The following is a 21,159-nucleotide window of genomic DNA, read 5'->3' as shown; positions in this document are numbered from 1 at the left end:
TCGTTAAATATGACGAAATTTGTTTGCTAAACCTAACTCTGTTCGGCTTCTCTAAATCTGCCTTTTCCTGTAACCTAAAAGCGCTGAACACCGACATCAACCAACTATTCCTAAACTGACCTATTTAATCGATAAGTTTAAGGTAATCAATATACAAATTTATTTGGCACCCGACTTTTAACCTTCACAGTGCGCGGCGGTTTTGACACCCGTCTTTTTTACCCTTTCACAGTGCACAGACGAGTTAAAAAAAGCAGAAATATTCAGACGATTTTTATGTCAAGTTGATAGATTCCCGATTACGCTGGGCATCCCATACTTAATCAATTGCCAAGTAACGAAAAAATGCGTAGCGATTCGGACGAGCGATCATTTTGACCAATATATTGGTTATCGCATTTGCTACTTCGCGCAAATCATCTGACACCCCGAAAACAAAGTTAGTTTTCTGTTGACAGTTGAAATGCTCACCTGACTTCTCACGAAGACAAAACGACCCTAAACATCGAACAAATCAAAAAACACTAGCCTTGTGCTAACTTTTGCTCAATATTCGCCCAGCTTATATTTCAGCCGGACCATCTAATTAACGTAAAACGCCTCTCACTTATTAACAAGTTTTTTTCTCACACCGTTGTACTCGCGCAAGTATCGCGCACCGGTCTGATGCCATCACTTATTTCCACAGCTTGTCGCGACTCCGCTCGATATCGCCAGCTTAAGGCTTTCAGCGCAAATCAATATTCCTCAGGCTGCCGACGCGCGCCTCTAATTAAATTGCTGCATCTCGAAATATATGACAAGCTTGGATTGGACCGCCCCTACCTGGGTGCACACCAGAGTGACTGGACAATCCAAATGAACCCCACACTAGAGCCTTAACGCGCTTGTAAGCTCTGTGTTGCGATATCACCGTTTGCACTCCACCGCATATCCTAGGTGTAGAAGTTATACAACGCAATGTCCCCATCGCATAATGTTGAAGTTCGTAGATGTCGTTTGCTGATTCAAGTAATAGCTTGAAGGGTTGCAATTAAAACCAGAAACTTTGTTTAAAAAATTAATTCCATTCATTGTCGGATATATTTGGTAAGTGTGGCGGTACTTGTCGTATTTGGTTGTTCTTTGATTTGCTGCGTTATGTAATGAAGATCTTACAAACTCTTAGGGTTGTGTTTTGCATATAAGGAACTGCAAGTTCACATAAAGATGGAAATCGCTGTTCTAATCTTCTATAATCCTGGATTTAATAAAACTATGGTGTCTCTTGAACTTCTTATGCTATATTCAAGGGCCGCTTTCGGCTCTGGGAAAGTTCTGTTTGCGTTCGTTTTTCCCGTGGAATATTATTGTTAAAAACAAAGGTTTTGTCCATGTGCAAAATAGGTTTTCTACATTTCACCTGCGAACATTTTTGCAATATTACAAACACGGGCAAAACAAAACATCCTTTGGAATTGAAAGAACATGCACACAAAGCCAAGTGTTTCTTATGAAACTTCTCTTCCATCTGTTTTTGTTAGTAGTAAATGTGTGTAATCCATGCCATACACTTGTGTTAACCTTTGTGACATCATACGAGCGAATTTTATTAAGTATCTCTCGTATTGGAATCGGTTGTCGTTCGGTTAAGTTAATCCGTTCAAGCTGGCGCACTTGAGTTCATCCAGATGTCTACAGTCGATGGCCTGTCAAGCGTTGGACTTTGTGCAAATGTGTGTGCTATCCCTGATGCAGATTGTTAGTAGGTAGAGATTGGGGTCGAAACACAAGACACGGCAGGACAAATGGTAAGGCACAGCAAACGCGTTCGTATTGTGATTAAAATGAAAACACCAGCCTTGAGTCCCAACATCTCTGGTAGATATACCTTGACACCCCAGCCACCCTCACACAGCGCGCTGCTCCAGCTTGACTTGGCATTGTTTGTATTGGCCACTTTACCCGCCACAGGACCACTCGTAATCTTACGCTCTCTCATATCTGCTTTCATATTAAGCACATATCTTAAGGCATCGTCACGCTCTTAAGCCTGGATGTCGTTCTTTTCCTGTAGATGTACTTCCTAACTAGTACATAGCGCCTTTTTTCTTTGTCAAACTTTAAAATGAGAAATTTTCAAACCAGCAAATTAAACCACCTGCATAGACAATAATAAACGACAGCACAACCTTGCTGCAAAAAGTTACATAAATGGCAGTAAAGTAGCTTCTGACGAATTTAGCTATGGTTATTATTCGAAAGCCGACCAAAGCGATTGTTTTAACTGATTCGTATTCCTACTTTGCAAAAATAAAACTCATTAACGACTTTTAACTCCTAGCATTTTTTCCCAAATTCAATTCACACTGACGACTTAGCGCGATATACTATTTATTGGCTTAAATCTAAAAAAAAATAACACCTTTCTTGTGACAAACCTCTTAACAACAATAATGACCAAATAAAGCGAATTGCACTAAACTAAAGCAAACGTTGGCCTATTAATTAACCGCGGTGGATTTCAAAAATACAGCATCGATTCTAAACATATTCAAGTGATCCGCCTGCGACTATCTCCGCCTAGTAAGACCGCAAAGGCCACCTTGTTGTGCGGTAACGTCAACGACAGATCACACAACGTCATCGCTAGTCAGCCACACTTAATCTCGCGTCCAAGACCCAGCGTTGAATCGGTAGCGACCCTAAGCACCGAACCTCACAACCGCATTCTGCTTTTCGTCGACTCGGCCCAGCGCTTCTGGTGAATAGGAAGCCAGATGCGAAAAGCGCATTGCGTTCCGGCATGTGCCGCCAAGCGTGAACGGCCTAACTAGCTGCTTGGATCGGTGACGTCCTCCTTCTTTACCCCACGTAGTGGCGACGAATGAGATGTCTCTGATTATGTGCGAAGTCCTCAAATGTTACAGTTCGACGATAAAAATGTGGGTGGTGCACGAGCAAATGATTATACACTGTAGTTTCAAAACCAGATATATTTTAAAGTTATAAACATATTTAAAAAAATACACTTCGTTAAACCCTAGGCGGGTGAATAATACAACCATTTTGGACGACTTTTGAACAATTAAAAATGAATTGTGCTTTTCAGCCAAATATACGAAAAAAAGGTGTATGAACATTTCTTTCGTCACAACGATAGGAGCATGACTGTTTTCTGACCAAAGCTTTTTTGTTGCGAGGGTTATTTTGAAACAGTTGACTGCCTGTAAACCAACTATTATTCTGTTTCTGCCCACTTGACTAAATTGTAGCTGTAGTAAGTTAGTAGTTGCAAGTATGTTTTCTGTCGTTTCAGACGTTGTTCAACGTTTCTTTATTTTTTGCAAAAACACTGCGCGTTTCTTGGATCAATTTCGGGATTGTTAGTTTAATGCTTGTGTAGGGTTTAGCGACATTCGTGGATGTTAGTTTAGAAATTTATGCGTATTTTTGCTGTTTGTTTACAAATCAAAAAAACGTACTGGAAACACTTTATTCCTATCAGTGCGATTTTTTAATCAATAATAAATCGGTTATTGCAATTTTAATTCAAATTGAAAAACAACATGATTCTATTTGTACTCATAAGTTAAATTACACTTTTTAAACAAAAAACGGATTCTGTACTTTTCTTGGCAGGTAATGAGATCTGTTTTTTATATGACCAACACTTATTATTTAACATGCCAAGTTCCCATATTCCCCACTTTAGTTTTGACGTTTCTCACAAATTAAGTTTTCGGATTTTGTTTCTTATATTCTATAGATATTTCCTTCTAAAAAAATATTTTTTTCAATTAAAGTTGTTTCAAATTTTTGAATTCTGTTATAGTATTTTTTTAATGTTAGTATTTATTCTTTCCAGCCTGTTGGTCTTCATTTATCCAAGAAAATGTTTTTTATAACTCCAATAAACCCCGCAATTTCCTTCCAGACCTGGACAGCATGATCAGCCAGGCTCTGTTGATCGGAGACTACGAGGCGGCGGTGGACCTCTGTATCCATGGCAACCGCATGACTGACGCCATTGTTATTGCCAACGCTGGAGGGAGCAGCTTGCTCGAGAGGACACAAAGGAGATATTTCGCGACTTCCGACTCCAAACTGGCCGGGGTAAGATATTGTAATCTTTTAAAGCAGTGATTCCAAACCTTTTTCAGTTCGCGACCCACAATGAGATATGATCGAACAAATAAAGTTACGTAAACGTGCATATTTACTACTGACTACGTACTGAAATAGTTAATACGACACAAAATATCTAATTGTGACGTATTGGTTACATCGGTGCATAAATGTTACGTAATGGTAATGCAATAATTTCCCGATCTAATGAAACACTGTAATATTTACAAATACTTCGCGACCAACCTGAAATAGCTTCGTGACCCACTGGTTGGAAAGCTCTGTTAAAAAGTGCGCTTGCTGATTTTGCGGAAATATTTTAATCGCAAAACGATTCGGTCCGGTTTTTTGTCGGCAAACTGCAAAATATGAAATGTAAAAAATATCCCTTCAGCAGTGACCCCTCTATTTTTTTGCCACGTGCGGAGGTGCTAAAATGAGCAAAAAAATGCGCGTAGCGGGAACACTGCCCTAGTATACGAAATTTTCCACTTTCTATAAAATGTTTCTAAAATATTGATTGTATTGCAACGAGTCTCAAGTTGTTATTCGACCAGTGAATATAATTAACCAAATGAGGTTATCATTTCAAATGTGTCATCCAACTGCGACCAAAAATTATATTTAAAAGCCAATCCAATTTTCACGATGTGCTTATGTTTAAATGCGGTGTGGAAAAACTTGTCCGTGCGTAAAACAATTGGTTGTTTTTTAAGTACAGTATAAACAGAGCTATTTGCCTATAACAGCTACGCGTCATCACGGTATTCGTTATTAAAGTAAAACGCGTTTGGATGAGAAACATAATCTCGACGTTGAAAAATACAGCGTGAAACCAGTTTCTTATAGAATTTTCCGCGTAGCACGATCTGCCAATCAACATCCGGAAAATCGTACCTACTTTTAACTAACTCGTTACTCTTTTCAGCTCCTTTCTGCTGTGGTGACTAAAGACTGGAGCAGCGTGGTCCGAAGTTGCGAGTTGGAGAACTGGAAAGACGCACTCGCCTCGCTACTCACTTACGCGGCGCCCGACGAACTCGTTGCACTCTGTGGTAGGTTACTCGTTTCGGTCCAGAAGATCGGTTACTAGTGTTAGTACAGGTACCTATAGTTAACATCTATCGCTGGGCTACTATCTTATATGGAATTGGTAAATTGTGTCGCCTTTAACTATATAGTTGGAATGAACATTAACTTGCATTTTAATTACTTAACTCGTGTAATTTTGGATGAGTAATTAATTACTCCCCTTAGCAGCGCTTACCTGCTTAAATGTTTTAATTAGTACCTTTTTTAATTAGTAAGTGTTCTTTTAGCAAAATAACGTCGGCAAACCCTAACAAAAAACTCACATTTACCCTGACGAGGTAAGCTGCTGCCGAAACGTCGGTTTATACTTCGTTTATATCAGAAGAGCGATTTCTATCCATAAAAACTCACAAACTTACAAAGTTTAGATTAAAAGCGTTTGCAACTGTGTTTTAGGCATTTGGTTAGAAAGAGACTACAGTTAGGTGGTTAACTTTACAATGAAAATTATGTACAATTTAAAATTCCGAAACGAAAAAAAAAAACATTTTTTCTTGTCAACACCCTTCTTTTATCCTTCAGACGAGTTGGGTGCCCGTCTCGAAGAGAGCCCAGCGTATCAGTCGCACGCCTGCCTCTGCTACATTTGCTCAGGCAATATTGAGCGTCTGGTGAAATGCTGGGATAAGGTTCGACCACACAAACACGGCGCCGAACCCGCAAGTAAAACCATTCAGGTAAGTGGGGAAAAAAACATCTTAAAGACAATAATCCAAACCATTCGCCACGGCACACTAATGTACATGAGATATATTTAATCGTGCCCCGGTACTATATGTAATTTAGCAAAATAAAAAAATTATATGAAAACATACATAAAAAAATCTAAAGTAAGATCATATTTTAGAATTAAAAAAAAACTTGAAATCCATTTTGTTGGCTTATTTAAATTACTGTAGTCAACTTTCCAGTGTTGCGTTATAATCACACAACACATTTTTTATATATAAAATGTCGATATGACGCAAATACAGGTACTTTATAATATGATTGAAACCTGGTTTATGTGTAATGCTCCAAAATTGGGGGCCGCGTAGGTTTTCGAAAACTAGAAAGGGGGTCGTGACAACAATAAGATTGGGAACGACGGATTTAAGCTATATTGCAGATGACTTGATTTGGTTTATTTCATAATATTTTTTAAACTGGGTTCCGTACTTTCTACGAAAATTTAACTAACTGATAATCTTAGCAATCTCTTTTTGCTTTGCAGTGTTTTGACTCTTTGGTGGATTTTTTAGCCCAAATCCACAAGTACCAGTATCTCTAAAAAACATTCTACACGTTATCTTTAAAAATGCAACACCCCTTTAAGCCAAACGCTAGATTCGACAATGCAGTTCAACTCGTTTTGGTGAAATGTCACGCTTATTGCCAAATCATCAAAAGCGTCTTGCAACCCACTTATCTAGGATGTTTAAAACTCAACAATTTTACATTCCACGAAAATATCAGTACTCCTCGTTTTTCAATTACATCCTTTTTATTTTATTTCTAAATCTGGTAAAATTTTGCAGGATTTGATTGAGAAAATAATGGTGTTGTTCCGCGTGGTGGAGCTAAACAGCCAAGGGGGTCGTACACCCCCCAATCTGGGGGAGGCTTCTGCCGACAAGATGGCTGAATACGCGTCATTGCTTGCCGCGCAAGGAGAGCTGGGACCTGCAATGGAGATATTGCCAAAGACTTCTAACAAGGTATTCAACACAGTAAATAAATATTTTGTCGGTTATTTTGAATTGATTAAAATGGCGGAGTGCTCTTCATGCTCGTAAAGTAGCGAATGCCTAGCTAGACTTTGGCTAAATTTACTATTACCCTGTTTCCACCAAGTTCCAATGGTCGCAAGTTCGATTCCCTTTCACAGGAGGTTATCCGGGTCCTTCAGGATAGGCTTTTCCACGCCCAAAGTGACATCGCACCTGGGGCTCAAGCCCCACCCTTCCCCTTTGCCCGGGAGGGGGGAAAGATAGCGGGTCAACGCCCGGAGGTGCAAGTACAACCTCAGAGAAGGGGTAAGTACAAAGAGAGGTGGTGTCTATTGTCTGCCAGTCAGAAGTTGCAGTTCTTAATTGTAGAATATGACTTTTAGTATTTATTTTAAATCGAGATCTGAGCAACTTTGTACAACAATGCTGGTTTTATTTGATATTTTGTATCACGTTTCGGATGACCTATTCTAATTAGGCTTTTAACTTGACGTAGGCAGCTTTTCCTTAATAAATTTCCTATTTTATTGTTCTAGTTTGTTGCAGTAAATACGTTTTTTTTAACAAAGTCAGTTTAAAATAACAAGTTTCCTAACAACATTAACTGTTTTTTTTAGGTTACGGAATGCAAAATCAAGCGCCAAACCAACTTTCCAACAGCGTGCAACCGCATGCTTACCAGGTAAAATGCTGCGGACTTAACACCTCTTACTATACAGTATGTTGCTAAATTGTTAAAAATAACAAATTGATATTCAATACGTCTAAACACCGTTTCCTTCTTTGTTCAGGAATTCACTTAATGCTTACTAGCGCATCACTAGAGTGTTATGTATTGTACAAGTATATTGTATATTTAAATATAAGTATATATAACGGCTTGTTTGCTTTCCAGCCAAACCAGCGTTCTATGCCTCAGCAGCCTCAACCAATAATGTCTCAGCCAAACCCAGCTCCATCCAACCCCTACGCGTCACAGCCAAGGAGTCGATATCCAGGTAAAACAACCGATATCAAACAATTTTTATTGGCACTTCTTAATACACCCGGTTTCCTTTGTCATCCCCGGTTTTAAGCTTGAAAATCATAGGCAAGTATGCATGGCTACTATAAAAAATGAGTCGCTCTTATTAATTCTTAAGTAAGTATGGAAGAGGTTATCGACTATTTTTTCTCCAACTATCACGCTGGTTTAGTATCCGACATTTCCTATGACGGTCAATGAGATTGTTCGTTGCCAAATTAGATAGCATAAAGATTCTTCTTTGATCTCCGTTTTTATTAACTACTTAAAGAGTCTAGACTAGCAACAGAATGAATTAGTAGTTTTGTATTCTGGGAATCACTTGCGAAAAATATTTATCCAAATAAATGAAACAAGTCATATTTTAGTTAAACGCGTAATAAATAAATAAATGCATCAAGCTAGTTTTATGTTGTCGTCATTCTTTCGTTTTCTACCTTATACTGCACCAATATTAACCCACACTTCTCCACTCATAGGCGCTTCGACGGCCCCCAGCGGCCTTTACACTCCTCAACCGTCCGCAAACTCGTCGCCAGGCATGATGGGAAGCCCAATGATGATGCCGGTACTTTATTATTAAGTTGTTCGTTTAAGTTGGATTACTAAAAACGAATTACCAATTTTTTCGTGCCTCTGGTTCGTGTTGGATTCGTAACGCGTCATTGACGATAGTACAACGATATTGTAGAAATCGATGAACGTAAAGCAAACTGAAAGAATATTAAAATAAAAAAATAGTCTTGTGTATTATCGATTGACCCCATTTAAGTATTAGGGAACAATAATACAACGATTTGTCAGAAAATAGTCTGAGTACTTAATGGTTTTAAGTCCAATTCGTTAAGCTAATATCTATGATTGCAGTTATTAATCTGTTAACTGAAGCTTCGTCAAAGCACGCAAAATTGATTGAGACATAATTGTGTTTGAATTCGTGTATTAGCCATTTTCATAAACATCCCAAAGTCCGAAAGTTATTTTTTGCTATCTATTTACGTTTTCGTGTTATCCATTTCTTTATTATGTTGCACGAAAATCAATGAAGCTTCGCGAAGAGTTGCGAATAGTCTGAAAGAGTATCGCCTTCCTATACGATACAAAATTACGTCATTACCATGCCAAAAGAAACAAAATACACGAAATCTATATTTTACCGGTTATTAGACCGAAATTTGCTTCACTGTTAAGAAGTTTATAGTTATAATCCATTATCCTTTCAATGTAGAATCGCTCGCTGCAAAAATTATGAAAAAATAAATTCTTAAAATTCCTCTTACTTTGGTATATCGGCTACGATACCGATACCACCCTGCTGGTGCTCAAAAGTATCGATACACTGTTTGTCACATAGAATCGTTTATCGGCTCCGAGCCGATATAATCACCCATAGGAACATTTATAGAAAAATATTTTATAAAGGCTCCAAATGTAATTTTAATTTCAGTTTTAAAAAAAGTCAAAAATATGCTTTTTGCAGGTACAATCCCAAAACCAACCGGCCCCATTCCAGCCGTACGCAGCCCCAGTCTCTAACGGCCCCGCCCCCCTTCCGCCCCTGCAGCCTTCATCTACCCCAGTCCCTATACAGGGTCAACCAGGGGCCGGCGATTTGGGGGCCAGGAAACAGATTGGTGGGTGGAACGACCCACCAGCCATGGACCCCAACAGGGTACCAAGAAAGAAAAAGGTGTTTTTACGTGATTTTTACAAAACCTTGTGAATATGAGACTTGCGTCTCGCATGTAGTGTGGCAGCAACAGTGTAGGGAGCTGTGTAAACGTTATATCGCTGCCATATGCTTTTAGTTCGACAAAATAGCCTAGTAAAGGTACAACAATGCTAACTTCCAGTACAAAATAGACACTTTATAGTGCTCGGTCGAATCAATTCAAACGAAATACCATTTAAAAACAGTTTCTTCCAATTGCTATTATCTGTGTGTCACTCATTAGTAGAGTAAGAGAACGACAAGTAGAACTACTGTTTTCAGTTTTGTCATATCGGATTATATTATCATTTTTATACAAACTTTTTCTTCAGCAAACAATGCAACCGACCATCAACCCGGGCGAACTCAATCTTATGACCCCGGCTGCGCAACCAAAAGCCCCTCACCCCGGCCTTATGGGACAACCCATGGCCCCCGGAGCCCCAATGATGGGCGCTTATCCCCCTCAACCAACCATGGGGGCTAACCCTGTTCAGCCAGCGCCAAACATGATGATGCAAGATATGCAGGTATTTATCAAATGCTCAGAGTAAAATTTATAAAAAGACAACATATGTTAAACTACACTGTACAGTACGGGTTAAAGATGTTGATATTTTCGATGTAGCGGTGAACATGGTTGTCTTATGCTACAACTAAATTATTTTGCGAGTTATATATTTAATGTTTAAATAAAATATTTTTATTCTGGTTTCACCAAAAATTACTTTACCGTTTGGCGTGTTTTCACAAACAGGATATATCGTTGTATTCCGAAGAAAGTGATTTTTGCAATGAAGAGGTACAAAAATGTAGAACTTGTTGTTTTAGATTTCGATACCGTTTTGTCAACTTTCTGTAGCCGTAACATAGGCTTAGATTGGTTAAAGTTAAATATTAAAGCAATTAAAATAGCTCGCAAAATTAATTATACATCCCATGTGGTGAAAATTAAAACTTAGCTTACTTTAAAGTTAAACCTTCCATCAACACTTAACAGCTAATAATTTGTACTTAGTTTTAGGCTGTAGTTGTTATAGTAAATTTATACAATTTTTAGATGATTGTGTAGATTTATGTGGAATGTATTAAAATTATGCATTGTTTCTTATATACAACACGTTTGTACGTTTGCTTATTATTTATATATATTGGAACCCAATTTTAAGAAAAAACGTTGGTCCTTCGAAGGATTGACTCTAGGGGCCTTGGCCGCTTACGCATATAAAACTCGGTCGTTTAGAGTTTTCGAGACTTTATTTAAATTAGTTTTGCAACATAGCCCATAAAATAACATAAGTTCTTTTTTATTATTGTGAAGAAATTCTTTTACAAATATCATCTGGTTTTTTTTCAACCGTAAAATGACAAACTTAGCGGTTCCGGTTTAGTTCAGGTTTAACGAAATGCTTCACCTTGACTGTTGTTTACTATACACTACACAAGTGGTTCTCAATTTTTTTAGGTATAGCGGCACACCTTCGTCATTACAGTACATTGCAGTTGTACCTTGACAATTACCCTAGGTATAGTACAAGATAATATCAAAATACGATATTATTATCATTAAATTAAAAAATATTTTCCTTATGAAGTCCTTAATACTTGCCTGAATCTCGTAGCGAGCAGATTGTTTGCCAAAATTGCAAAATGCATTGTGCGCGACACACTTGAAATTCCTTCGAGATTCACTAGTGCACTGCAGCAAAAAGTTTAAAAATCACTGCGACTTGTGGCTTTGTCTTTGCACCGGATAAGGGTGTCACCAGACGTTGCTTAACCTGACCCCGTTTTTTTTGTGTTTCAGCAGGCCCCAGCCCCCGTCGCCTCCGTACCCACCGGGGCCCTGAAGGACGTGCCGAAAGACCCAATACCCCAGGAACACCAGGTTCTCCAAACTCAGCTCGGCGAGCTGATACAAAAGTGCGCCAACCATCCGAGTGCCAACGCAGTAAGTTGCAAGCATTTGGTTAACGTAACCCTTGAAACTGTGTTTGGAATCAATCCTTTGAAAGTGTGTTTGGAATCAATCCTTCTTAAACTTTTTTTACTTTCGTTCACCCCTAACATCTATCTCCAAATTTCATTTACCCTTGTCTCATGATAATCTCGCATATATATATATAACAGCACAAAATGTCCTAGGTTGTTTCGCAAGCTATCATCCATTTCTAAAGGTTCACCCTTATTTTCACCCCTGCAAAAAAAAAAATTACCCTGGGGTAAACCATTCACCTTATTAAGAAACACTGTTTTAAATGACCTAAAATAGCTCATAGTGAAGATCGTTGGGAAATGTAAAACCGACGAAAGATTTCTCGGTTATATTTTTTGACAACAAATAAAAAATTACAATAACCTTTAAAAACGTTTAAAGAAATGGTTGTTGGTAACGGAAATCTCGCATAATAGGTTAACATGAGAGACAATTACTGATGTGTAGTTTTAACCGCTTAAACAAAAATCAGGTGTGTGTTGTAATTGGTTATGCAATTCATTTTTTATTTTTCACAGCAAACAAAACGAAAGATCACGGATTGTACTGGAAGATTGGAATTTCTATACGACAAACTCCGTGCTAACTCGGTGAGTCCACGTTAAGTTAAGTGACTCAAGTTCCAAGATCCGTATAAGACCGATCTCAAATTTTATGACGTACCAAAACCAAGCTTATTTTTGGGATGCTAATGACGTAATCATAGTTTTACAACAAAAGTTTGTGTTACACGAAGTATAGGAGGGTATTAGACTACAAGGCTTGAATAATTTATTTTTATATATTTGGGTATTATAGAAGGTTTACATTTAGCACGAATCTCATTATAACGAGAAGTTGTTTTTAATGCATGCATAATCGCATATTCACACAAAATCCACACTTGGTAACCAACTACTTTGTGTTGTGACGACACACAGCTCTCCCCGAACGTGATCGGCGGCCTCCACCAGGTGGCGCAGTCCATCCAGATGCGCGACTACGCGGGAGGCTTACGTCACCATCAGCAGATTGTCTCGCATTCCAACTTCTCCGAAATCTCGGCATTTATGCCCGGAGTAAAATCGTTGCTTCAAATCGCCACCAACCTGCGGATTTAAGAGGTTGTGAAAGTTGGACAAGTTTGGCCGGAAATTGAGGTCACAATTCCCGCGCGGGATTTTAAATTCTTTGTTTCATTTTTTTTCCTTTGGCGTGAACTAAAACTTAAACGTCATTTCGCGACAATTGGACACTCGAGTGTTAAACTTATAAACAAACGGTAATTAGATTTTAAAATTTTTGTTGGTTTAAAATTAAATGGAAAGTATTTTGTATTCTAGCGATGTTTTTTAATTTAAATGAATACCCTCGATTTGTTGTATCGTTACATTTTTTTGTGCGACAGAAAAAGTTGTAACATTTCTTCAATAAGAGGTATGAAGTTTATCAAACAATAATATAATGATGCGTGTTGTATTTATTGAAACGTGTAATGTGTTGTGCTTCGTCTTGTAAATGAGTGCAACACGCCAGCAAAATATAAAATTAACAAAATTAGAACGAAAGAGGCTTATAACGATAATTTGCTTTTGTCGCGGTTTTTAAGGTAGAAGTACCTAACAACGAAGCTTCCACTGTCTTTATTAACATATAAAATCCTGTAATCTTTTAAGCTAAAAATGTATTTTAACAGTAGCTTGACTGAACTACTGAGTTGCTGTTCTGGGCACCCTATGGTAAAAAAATTGTTCCACCGCGTGGTGGCACGTTGCACAATCAGAAGGTTGTTTAAACTGCTTTATTTTCAAGTCGAAAATCATGAAAAAGCATAGAAGTGTACAATTTAGGTACACGGTTAAGGGTTTTCGGCATTGGATTAACTGGTGTCATAACACCGCTTGTTGGTATCATTACTTCGGCTGCTGTATGAAAAATGTTGTTGTCAATGCATTTTATATATAGCATGTGACTTATTCAATATTCATTTTCGGGCCTTCTCTGTGTTTGTGGTGTTGTGTTGTCGTAGAAACTTTTGTACAAAGTCTATTCTTAATTATACTATTTCTGCCACTTTACGAGCTGCTTCTGTATGAACGAGGATGAAGGGTTTAAAGCAAAACAGACGTTCGTGGTGTTTATTTTTCGTTTTGTGACTGCAATTTTAATAAATCGTATCAGCACTAAAACGATTGCGTAATTTTATACAGCTTTTAATTTGACGGAGCGCTGTAAGCCGCCGAAATCTTTGTCTACAACATTTTGTTTCGCGAAAAAACGGAAGAACGCGAACATTTTCCTTTTTGATTGTGAAATGGCAACAATATGGCATTTTGCGTTTCGAGAATACAAGCTGCGTTCAGTTGCTAACACTGTGGTTGGTTTATGACCGCCTATGGTGGCGGTAAAATTTTTAGATAATTGTCATTTTAATGGTGGTTTTTATGCACGTCTAAAACCTTTTTCGTCAGAAGATACTGAAGTGTTAATGATTTTTAACTTTCTCCATAATAACTTATTTTTAATTAAAATAGGAATAAAGACGTAGTACAGCCTAACGTTATCCAAATAGCTTAAAATTTTGTTGGAAAAAATCTTAGATCAGTGGGTTCAAACGGAGGTGTTCTCGTCTAGGCCTGTCTCTTCTAAAGTAATGCTGTTGGTAGCACGGCTGTCCCAGAAGCGCATAAAGCAGCGTGGTTTCATTGCTTGTATTCCTTATTTTCTATTAATTAATGACTGTAGCAAAAAAACCTAGATCTAAGTTTTATTTCCTTTCTCTTATTAACCCATTACTGTCAAGCAAGTTGTTTTATTTGAATTCTAATACAAGCAGTTCAGACTTTCCTCGTGAAAGAGACACATATCTAGTAAGGCTGTATAAACCTGCCTGGAAAATAGAATTGGTTTTATACTTTCGTTAGGTTTTTAAAATTCCATTCACCAACATCTTCTGCTTTATTAGAGAGAATTCAAGACTTTCATGATGAGGAAGTGAAAAACGCATTAATTAGGGCATTATGTGGTATTGCTAAATGCAATTTGGGATATTTGACATACATGATGGTTAATGTCACCGTGCGCAAAGTGCCTATATTATGAATACAGCACAGTATTGAAAAAATTAAAATTCGAGTAAACCTAACGTGCTTTTTAGAATCAGCACCGAAAACACTTTAAGAATCAATCTAGGACATCTCCGTTAAAAATTAACTGTTTATCAATGTTATGCTTTAACCCATTTTGAGAGCGTGATTGCCATTTTGTGTTTCAAAATAACATAATTTCAATTTTTTGCAAACTATAACTGAATATATGAAACATATCATTACACTTGCTTCCAATTTTTCTGTATTAACCCGAAAAGTTGTTTAGCGTTTCGCGCGACTTCGTGACATCATCTTTATAAACTCTATGAAAAATCCTGGATCTATCCTTGCTTTTATCTAGAATCAGAATATTTATTTAAAAAATAGCTGCATAACATTTGCGTTCACGTAGCAAAGAATTGTAAACCAAAACATTACATCGGGAATTCGTAACTAAACCAAGATATTTTTTGCTCCCAAGTTTAAACATTTTCCCACGCCTCACTGTTAAATCATACTAAATTTTATCAACAAATACAAATTTAACATTCTACACTTTTAGTACAAAGATTATAGTGTTAACTTTAAGCCTGCACAACGCCTTTCAAATTTAAACAAAATTCTTGCTTTATTTTTATATTAAGTTTGTTCATTAGCGCTTAGTTTGTTTTATTATTTTGACGGTTTTTCGATGAACGTCGATTCTGGCACGACCAAATAAATATAAGTTGCTATAATTTCTATCCCCACTGGCCTATAGTGAATTGACATGGAATGCCTTGGCGGCTTTTTTCTGGCCAGATGAGCTGGAACATTTTTTGAGTTATATATAGGCCCAAATCATACAATACGGTTGAAAAACACTTAACTTTTTTTCAGATTGGGTCTTTTAATCCTTAAAATTATGATATCCATTTACCGAAGTAGTGTTTTCTGTCAAATAAGATATAGATGTAGTCTATACTTCCATTTGTACAGCAATGTAATGTTTTTATCTAGTAATTTTTTTGCGGCTTACGTTCCTACTTATCTTTTGCGCCAAAAGAGTTTTATAGAGCATAAACGTTTTCCGCTGTATAATTAAAGGTCTAAATTTGTTATCAAGCGGATGAGGTGTAGCGTCGTAAAAATGTGTTTTAAAGGGATGATTTCCGTCTAAAAATATATTTGTTTATTGTGAAAAGCCTTTAACTTTAATTTGTCAGACAAACACTTTAAATGTGTTAGCTAAGGTTTTCGCACTGTCTTCGGATAAGGTTTTCACACTGTCTTCAATTGTCGTTATAATTTTGCAGGCAAATAGGATTTAAAACCCACAAATAAGTGGTCTGTCGGTTTGTATGACACGAAAAACAGTATAAAAAATATGGCGATATGAAGCTATGAAAAAAATGGCTCGTACAAAGGTCAAATGTGTTCGTTCAAGGCGGTGCCCACGTTTGATAATATGGTCGAACAACTTTATCTTGGCTTGCAGAGAATTCGAGTCACTTCAATACGCAACTTTAGTGGCAAGGATTTATGGGGTTTGAATCAAAGGCTAAGATGGTAGGCGAGCTTCATAAGCGGCCTTAAGAGGTGACGGTGACGTTCGAGACGGGTGGAGGTGCTAGTACCATTGACTTTCCAGACAATTAGAAGAACGTTCTTTTAACGGTTTTACTAATGGAATATCCTCCGGCATATTTTGAAGAAACAAGCTTGCAATAAAGAAAATGCCTTACAGCAAAGCGACTCAATAAAAACAAATTACTGTCGCCCAAGGAAGGCGTGTTAAAAACGTCGCGATGTACGGTCCTGCAGGAAACAGGTAAATAAAATTGAAACTATAAAAATGCGTCTTAGTTTTCCAGTAAGAAGGCAAGTTATACGTTTCCGAAGCAGCGTTTCTAGATTGCGTTGTCCTAATATTTGGCGTACTGTAGCTAAAACCTTACTGCTTAGCCAAGAACGTAGGAAACATAAAAAGTAAAAGAAAAATAACGTTTTTAGCTACCTTAATGGCAATAAAGTGTCCTACCTATAAGACTCGGGTTGTTTTGCTTCTTTTGTGACATTGAATGACCGTTTGAGACGCAGGGCCACCAGTAAAGCAGTTTTATTTCATAGCTAACATGCTGTTTTTTTTAATAATACGGGTATAGTGAAGTGGTTCTCAAACTGTGTGCTTTGAGAAGTTGTTAGGTGTTCCCGTATTTTTTTTTGTCTTTTTATGAAAGAAAATCAGTATTACATGCTCGTGACACTTGAATCTACGTGATAAATTAAAAAATAAACCAATCATGACATTTGCTATGCCTTTCCGTTTAAAAAGGTATAAATATATTTGATTGGTGTAACAGCAAAATATTCTAGCAAAGCTAGCAATTCAGGTCAGACACAATAACAGATCTTAAAAGATATATATATATATTTCGCCAATCAAGGCATCGTCAGTATATCTTAATTCAAATGAATTCATATGTTAAAAAATAAAATCAAATACTAGCAATAATATAAAGTTAGCTTGTGAAAATATTTTTTAATTTAGTGCTGCGTGAGTGGCCTTCTATGAAGTTGTTCCGTAGTGTACTAGGTTTTGATTTTAACTTTAGTTAATACAATATTTTAAAGTTACAGATTATGTTAGGCCTAGAAAACCTGGGACACTATGAAAGGCGTCTCTCCTTACTTTTGTTTTTATCGTCGATTCCAAATGGATTTTCAGCCTTTCTAGTTTTAATCCTGCATTTTACGCCACCACATAGATGCGATGTTCAGGGTAAAAATCAATTGAAAGATCTAACTATCGACCATACAAATCACAGCGGAAATTTGCATACGGAACGAATCCTTAATTTGACGATCCCGTTGGAAAATACTGATGGAAAAATATCCAGAAGCAAGTGTTTTCAGTTCGAATCTTGGAACATTTCTCAAAAGAACAAAACAAAGATTCCCTGTAAATCAATGTACTTTGAGGGAATTGAGATTTCAGCTGTTACCGATTTCAACCTTGTATGCGACAGGGCGTGGTTGAAGCCTGTAGTTACTTCGGTAAGGTTTTCAGGTGTCCTACTCGGAGCTTCAATCAGCGGATACCTCTCAGACCGCTTTGGAAGGCGCCCAGTATTTCTTATATTTACCGCTTGGGAATTTATTATAGTTTTCATTTTGAGTTTTGCTACAAAGGTTTGGACATACGCACTTTTATTTCTTTTAAGCGGTGTAGGTAGCCTTGTGAACTACAACACTGCCTCTGTAATAGGTTCCGAAATGACATCAAAACAATATCGCCTTTGGATGTATTTTATCCTTCTTTTAGGATATTCGTTAGGCTACATGCTTATGTCACCATTAGCTTACTGGTTGCGCAACTGGCGTTGGTTTTTACGATTTTATGGTTTAATTGGTGTTCTCTATATCCCCTACTACTGGTTAATCGACGAAACACCACGCTGGTTACTTGCAACTGGTAGGGTGAGTGAGGCGAAAAAAGTATCCCAAAACATTTCCAGGATAAACAAAGGTTGTGGCAAAAAAATAGTTTTTATTCCCAAACGCGAGAGTCAAGAAACATTTACCGTCATTCAAACCATTGTTAAGATTGGAAAAGAGCCGGTTTTGTTGTTTCGACTTGTGATTTCGGCATTCATGTGGTGTACCATTGGTTTCATGTATTATGCTTTAGGCTTCAACACCAACAATCTAAGTGCAAACCGATTTTTAAATATATTTTTATCGAGCTTGTCGGAGTTGGGCGGTGGAATTTTATTTTTTGTATGCGGCCAAAAACTTGGCAGGGTCAACTCTTACATTCTGCCAACAACACTGTTTGGACTTTCTATGATCCTGACTTGCTTTGTGCCAAAGAATCAAGTGGCAATCCTTATATCGCTCGATATGCTGGGCAAGTTCTTAATGGCTTTTGTCTACGCCATTGTTTATGTTCAAATCTTAGAGTTGTTTCCCACAAAAGTGAGGCAAACCGTAATGTTCTTTGTCGTCGTAGCGTCAAAAGTTGGTGCCGTTCTGGCACCATTTTTCATTTACGTCGGCAAAAGTGGCGACATTCTAGTCCCTTCGTTAGTTGTCGCAGGCCTGGTTTTGCTGAGCGCTTTTGGTTGCGCGTTTTTGCCCGAAACGAAAGGAACCAAGCTGCCTGAGAGCGTCGCAGAAGCCAAAGAGATGTCGCGCAAGCGATGGTGCGCTTCAGGGATGTCTGCGCGAGATCCAACGTTGCAAGTTTCGCAAGAAATGCGTCCGCTTGAAGACGCTAAAGAGCAAGAAAACCAGTAGACTTTGTGTACCTTTTGCAAGCCGAAAAAAAAACCTTTCGTAAGCCATGTCACTTCAATTTTTTTCGATTTACATAATTATATAATCAGATGTCTGATAGAATTACACAAAGCTAATCAAAGTGACAGCAACACACTTTGTCCAAAATATTGAAAAAAGACGCCCCCGGTAATATTGTGGTGTGACAACACCTTAACGTCAAATCGAACCCAATACGTAACAAAATCTTAAGCAGAATAAAGCGAATAGTGTATAGGATTACAGGAAACTGGGCGTTAAGGCAACGAGCAGGTTATTTTTCGATGCAGTTAGTCGTTAGAATATATGCAATTTTGTTACGCTGTATGGAATTTTCGCAACAAGTAAGTAAAACAACAAACTTATAGCAATGTGAAATGTGAACTGCGTCTTTCTCCCTGGCATTTAGCTGCTGGGTAAATCGCTTTCCCTTCATAGTAATCATTAATTATTTCAGAAAAGTGGAGCAAATTAGCTAACACCTTACAGCAGAATAGTGGGTATGTGTCAGTTTTTCTGTACCGCTAGTTGTCATCACTTTGTCACTTATACGTTGCCGTGGCAGCTTGCGCATTGTTCAAATATATGCACGGATATAGCTTCTATTCGATGGACGGTTTAAAACATCTCATTTAATTGATGTTATTACACGCAGTGATACAAAGTACAGGACATTTTCGCTCGAACAAGCTTTTGAGCTTACGGCAGTTAGCTGTAACATACTTCCGGCGCCCAGTCATCTGAAGTGCGCATGGCGCAACAGACCCACTGTGGTCAACTCTACAACACAATATGCAGGCCAACTAAATGTCACCATAAAATTCAATAGCGGATCGCTATTGTAGTGCACCGCCTGTGCCCTTTGCTAAATTGCCACCAGTTTGCGCAACGATATTGCTGACTCACGCCCTTTCTATTGCACGTCATGGCGCCAGGGGAAATCACCTTGTAAACAGAAAAGTGTGTTCGAATTTTCCCAATATGCCCACATTTCGCTATTGACGTCAATCGATAAACCGACATAAGCAATTATTGCCGCGGTTAGTCTAGCTATGTTTGACACATAACGATAAAGCGTTTATAAAACTATTTTTGTAATACTATAGTGCTTCTTTTACAATTAAATATCCAGATGCACTGTTTGGGTAATAGATAAAAACGCTGTGCCCACTTTCTGTTAACAGTGCCACTTAAACTCTTTCGTATTCCGTTTTTATTATATTGTTTATCACGAGCTAGTTTGTAACGAATATGAATGTGTATATATACATATAACTTGAGTTATCGCCTGAAAACAACTCGAGCATAAACAGTTGCTTGATCGCGGGTGAAAGCAACCTACATGAACTTACGGTAAGAGTTTACGTCTGCATAATGCATATCGTACAGCCAACGCCGTTCGAATTTAGCTGTGTTAAGCAAGACAAAAGCTCGTCTGAGGAACGTGCCTGGGTGCATTTGTTTCTCTGAATATGAATCAATAAAGTCACAAACGGCGATAGGTATAAGCTGTTTTTTTCTGGAAGTATTACAGCTCCAAACGCAAATATTTTAGTTGAAAGCATCTATGACCAGCAGCATTCACATTGGGCAATACATGGGTAATGTACATTTGTAAACTGTACACTTCGACCTCACAGTCCATAGTCCTCGTGAATGTTGTCACTTTGTTGCGGTGTTCCGCTTGTTTCCACATGCTAACAGAGAGAGGGCGAATCGGCAATCAATTAAGGCACGGACGGCAATCATGTAAACTCGTGTACCGCCTGCCCTCCAATTTCGCCTTAACCTGTCTGGCGGTGAAACTAATTACTCTCATCTGAAATTTAAACGAGTATTTAACAAGCATACAGAGTTTCCACGAATGCGACAATAATTACATCAGACGAAGTAAATCCGTGAATACCGTTTACGTATGTAGTGGTGGGCCGGTAAAGCTACTGCAAACGGCGTGCAGGAAACTTTGCGTGTTTTATTGAGCTAACGGCACGCTTATCAAGTAAACAAAACCTTGGAGATACCAAAGTAACAAGAGACACAAATCCAAGGTTTCGTTATAACCCTACGATTACCAATGTAAACATTTTTTTGCACACATCACATAATGTTTTAAAACGAAACAATTGTCGAAACCTTACTGCTCTCAAGTTTGGCAA

The 21,159-nt window shown here is 37.9% G+C and overlaps 2 protein-coding genes across 2 annotated transcripts in view; both read left to right on the top strand.

Moving 5' to 3' along the window:
* Positions 1-13,931, top strand: part of LOC146136114 (protein transport protein Sec31A-like) — a 29,681-nt gene extending 15,750 nt beyond the window's left edge. Inside the window, exons 14-26 of the mRNA XM_083396160.1 lie at positions 3,917-4,095; positions 5,036-5,162; positions 5,722-5,876; positions 6,717-6,896; positions 7,067-7,214; positions 7,526-7,590; positions 7,804-7,906; positions 8,412-8,500; positions 9,413-9,622; positions 9,976-10,173; positions 11,451-11,594; positions 12,158-12,229; positions 12,560-13,931. Coding sequence (XP_083252286.1) covers positions 3,917-4,095; positions 5,036-5,162; positions 5,722-5,876; positions 6,717-6,896; positions 7,067-7,214; positions 7,526-7,590; positions 7,804-7,906; positions 8,412-8,500; positions 9,413-9,622; positions 9,976-10,173; positions 11,451-11,594; positions 12,158-12,229; positions 12,560-12,739 — 1,850 coding nt within the window. The 3' untranslated portion in view covers positions 12,740-13,931. The remainder of the gene's footprint in view (positions 1-3,916; positions 4,096-5,035; positions 5,163-5,721; positions 5,877-6,716; positions 6,897-7,066; positions 7,215-7,525; positions 7,591-7,803; positions 7,907-8,411; positions 8,501-9,412; positions 9,623-9,975; positions 10,174-11,450; positions 11,595-12,157; positions 12,230-12,559) is intronic.
* A 3,725-nt stretch (positions 13,932-17,656) lies between these two features.
* Positions 17,657-18,985, top strand: LOC146136113 (solute carrier family 22 member 4-like). The gene is made up of 2 exons (XM_083396159.1): positions 17,657-17,878; positions 18,560-18,985. Exons 1-2 carry the CDS (start codon positions 17,657-17,659, stop codon positions 18,983-18,985), a joined length of 648 nt encoding a protein of 215 aa, XP_083252285.1.
* Positions 18,986-21,159: the final 2,174 nt, after the last annotated feature.

Source organism: Ascidiella aspersa, chromosome 8 (assembly GCF_963924565.1).
Source record: "Ascidiella aspersa chromosome 8, kaAscAspe10.2, whole genome shotgun sequence".
Taxonomy (NCBI): domain Eukaryota; kingdom Metazoa; phylum Chordata; class Ascidiacea; order Phlebobranchia; family Ascidiidae; genus Ascidiella; species Ascidiella aspersa.
This window is presented reverse-complemented; position numbering and strand designations above follow the sequence as displayed.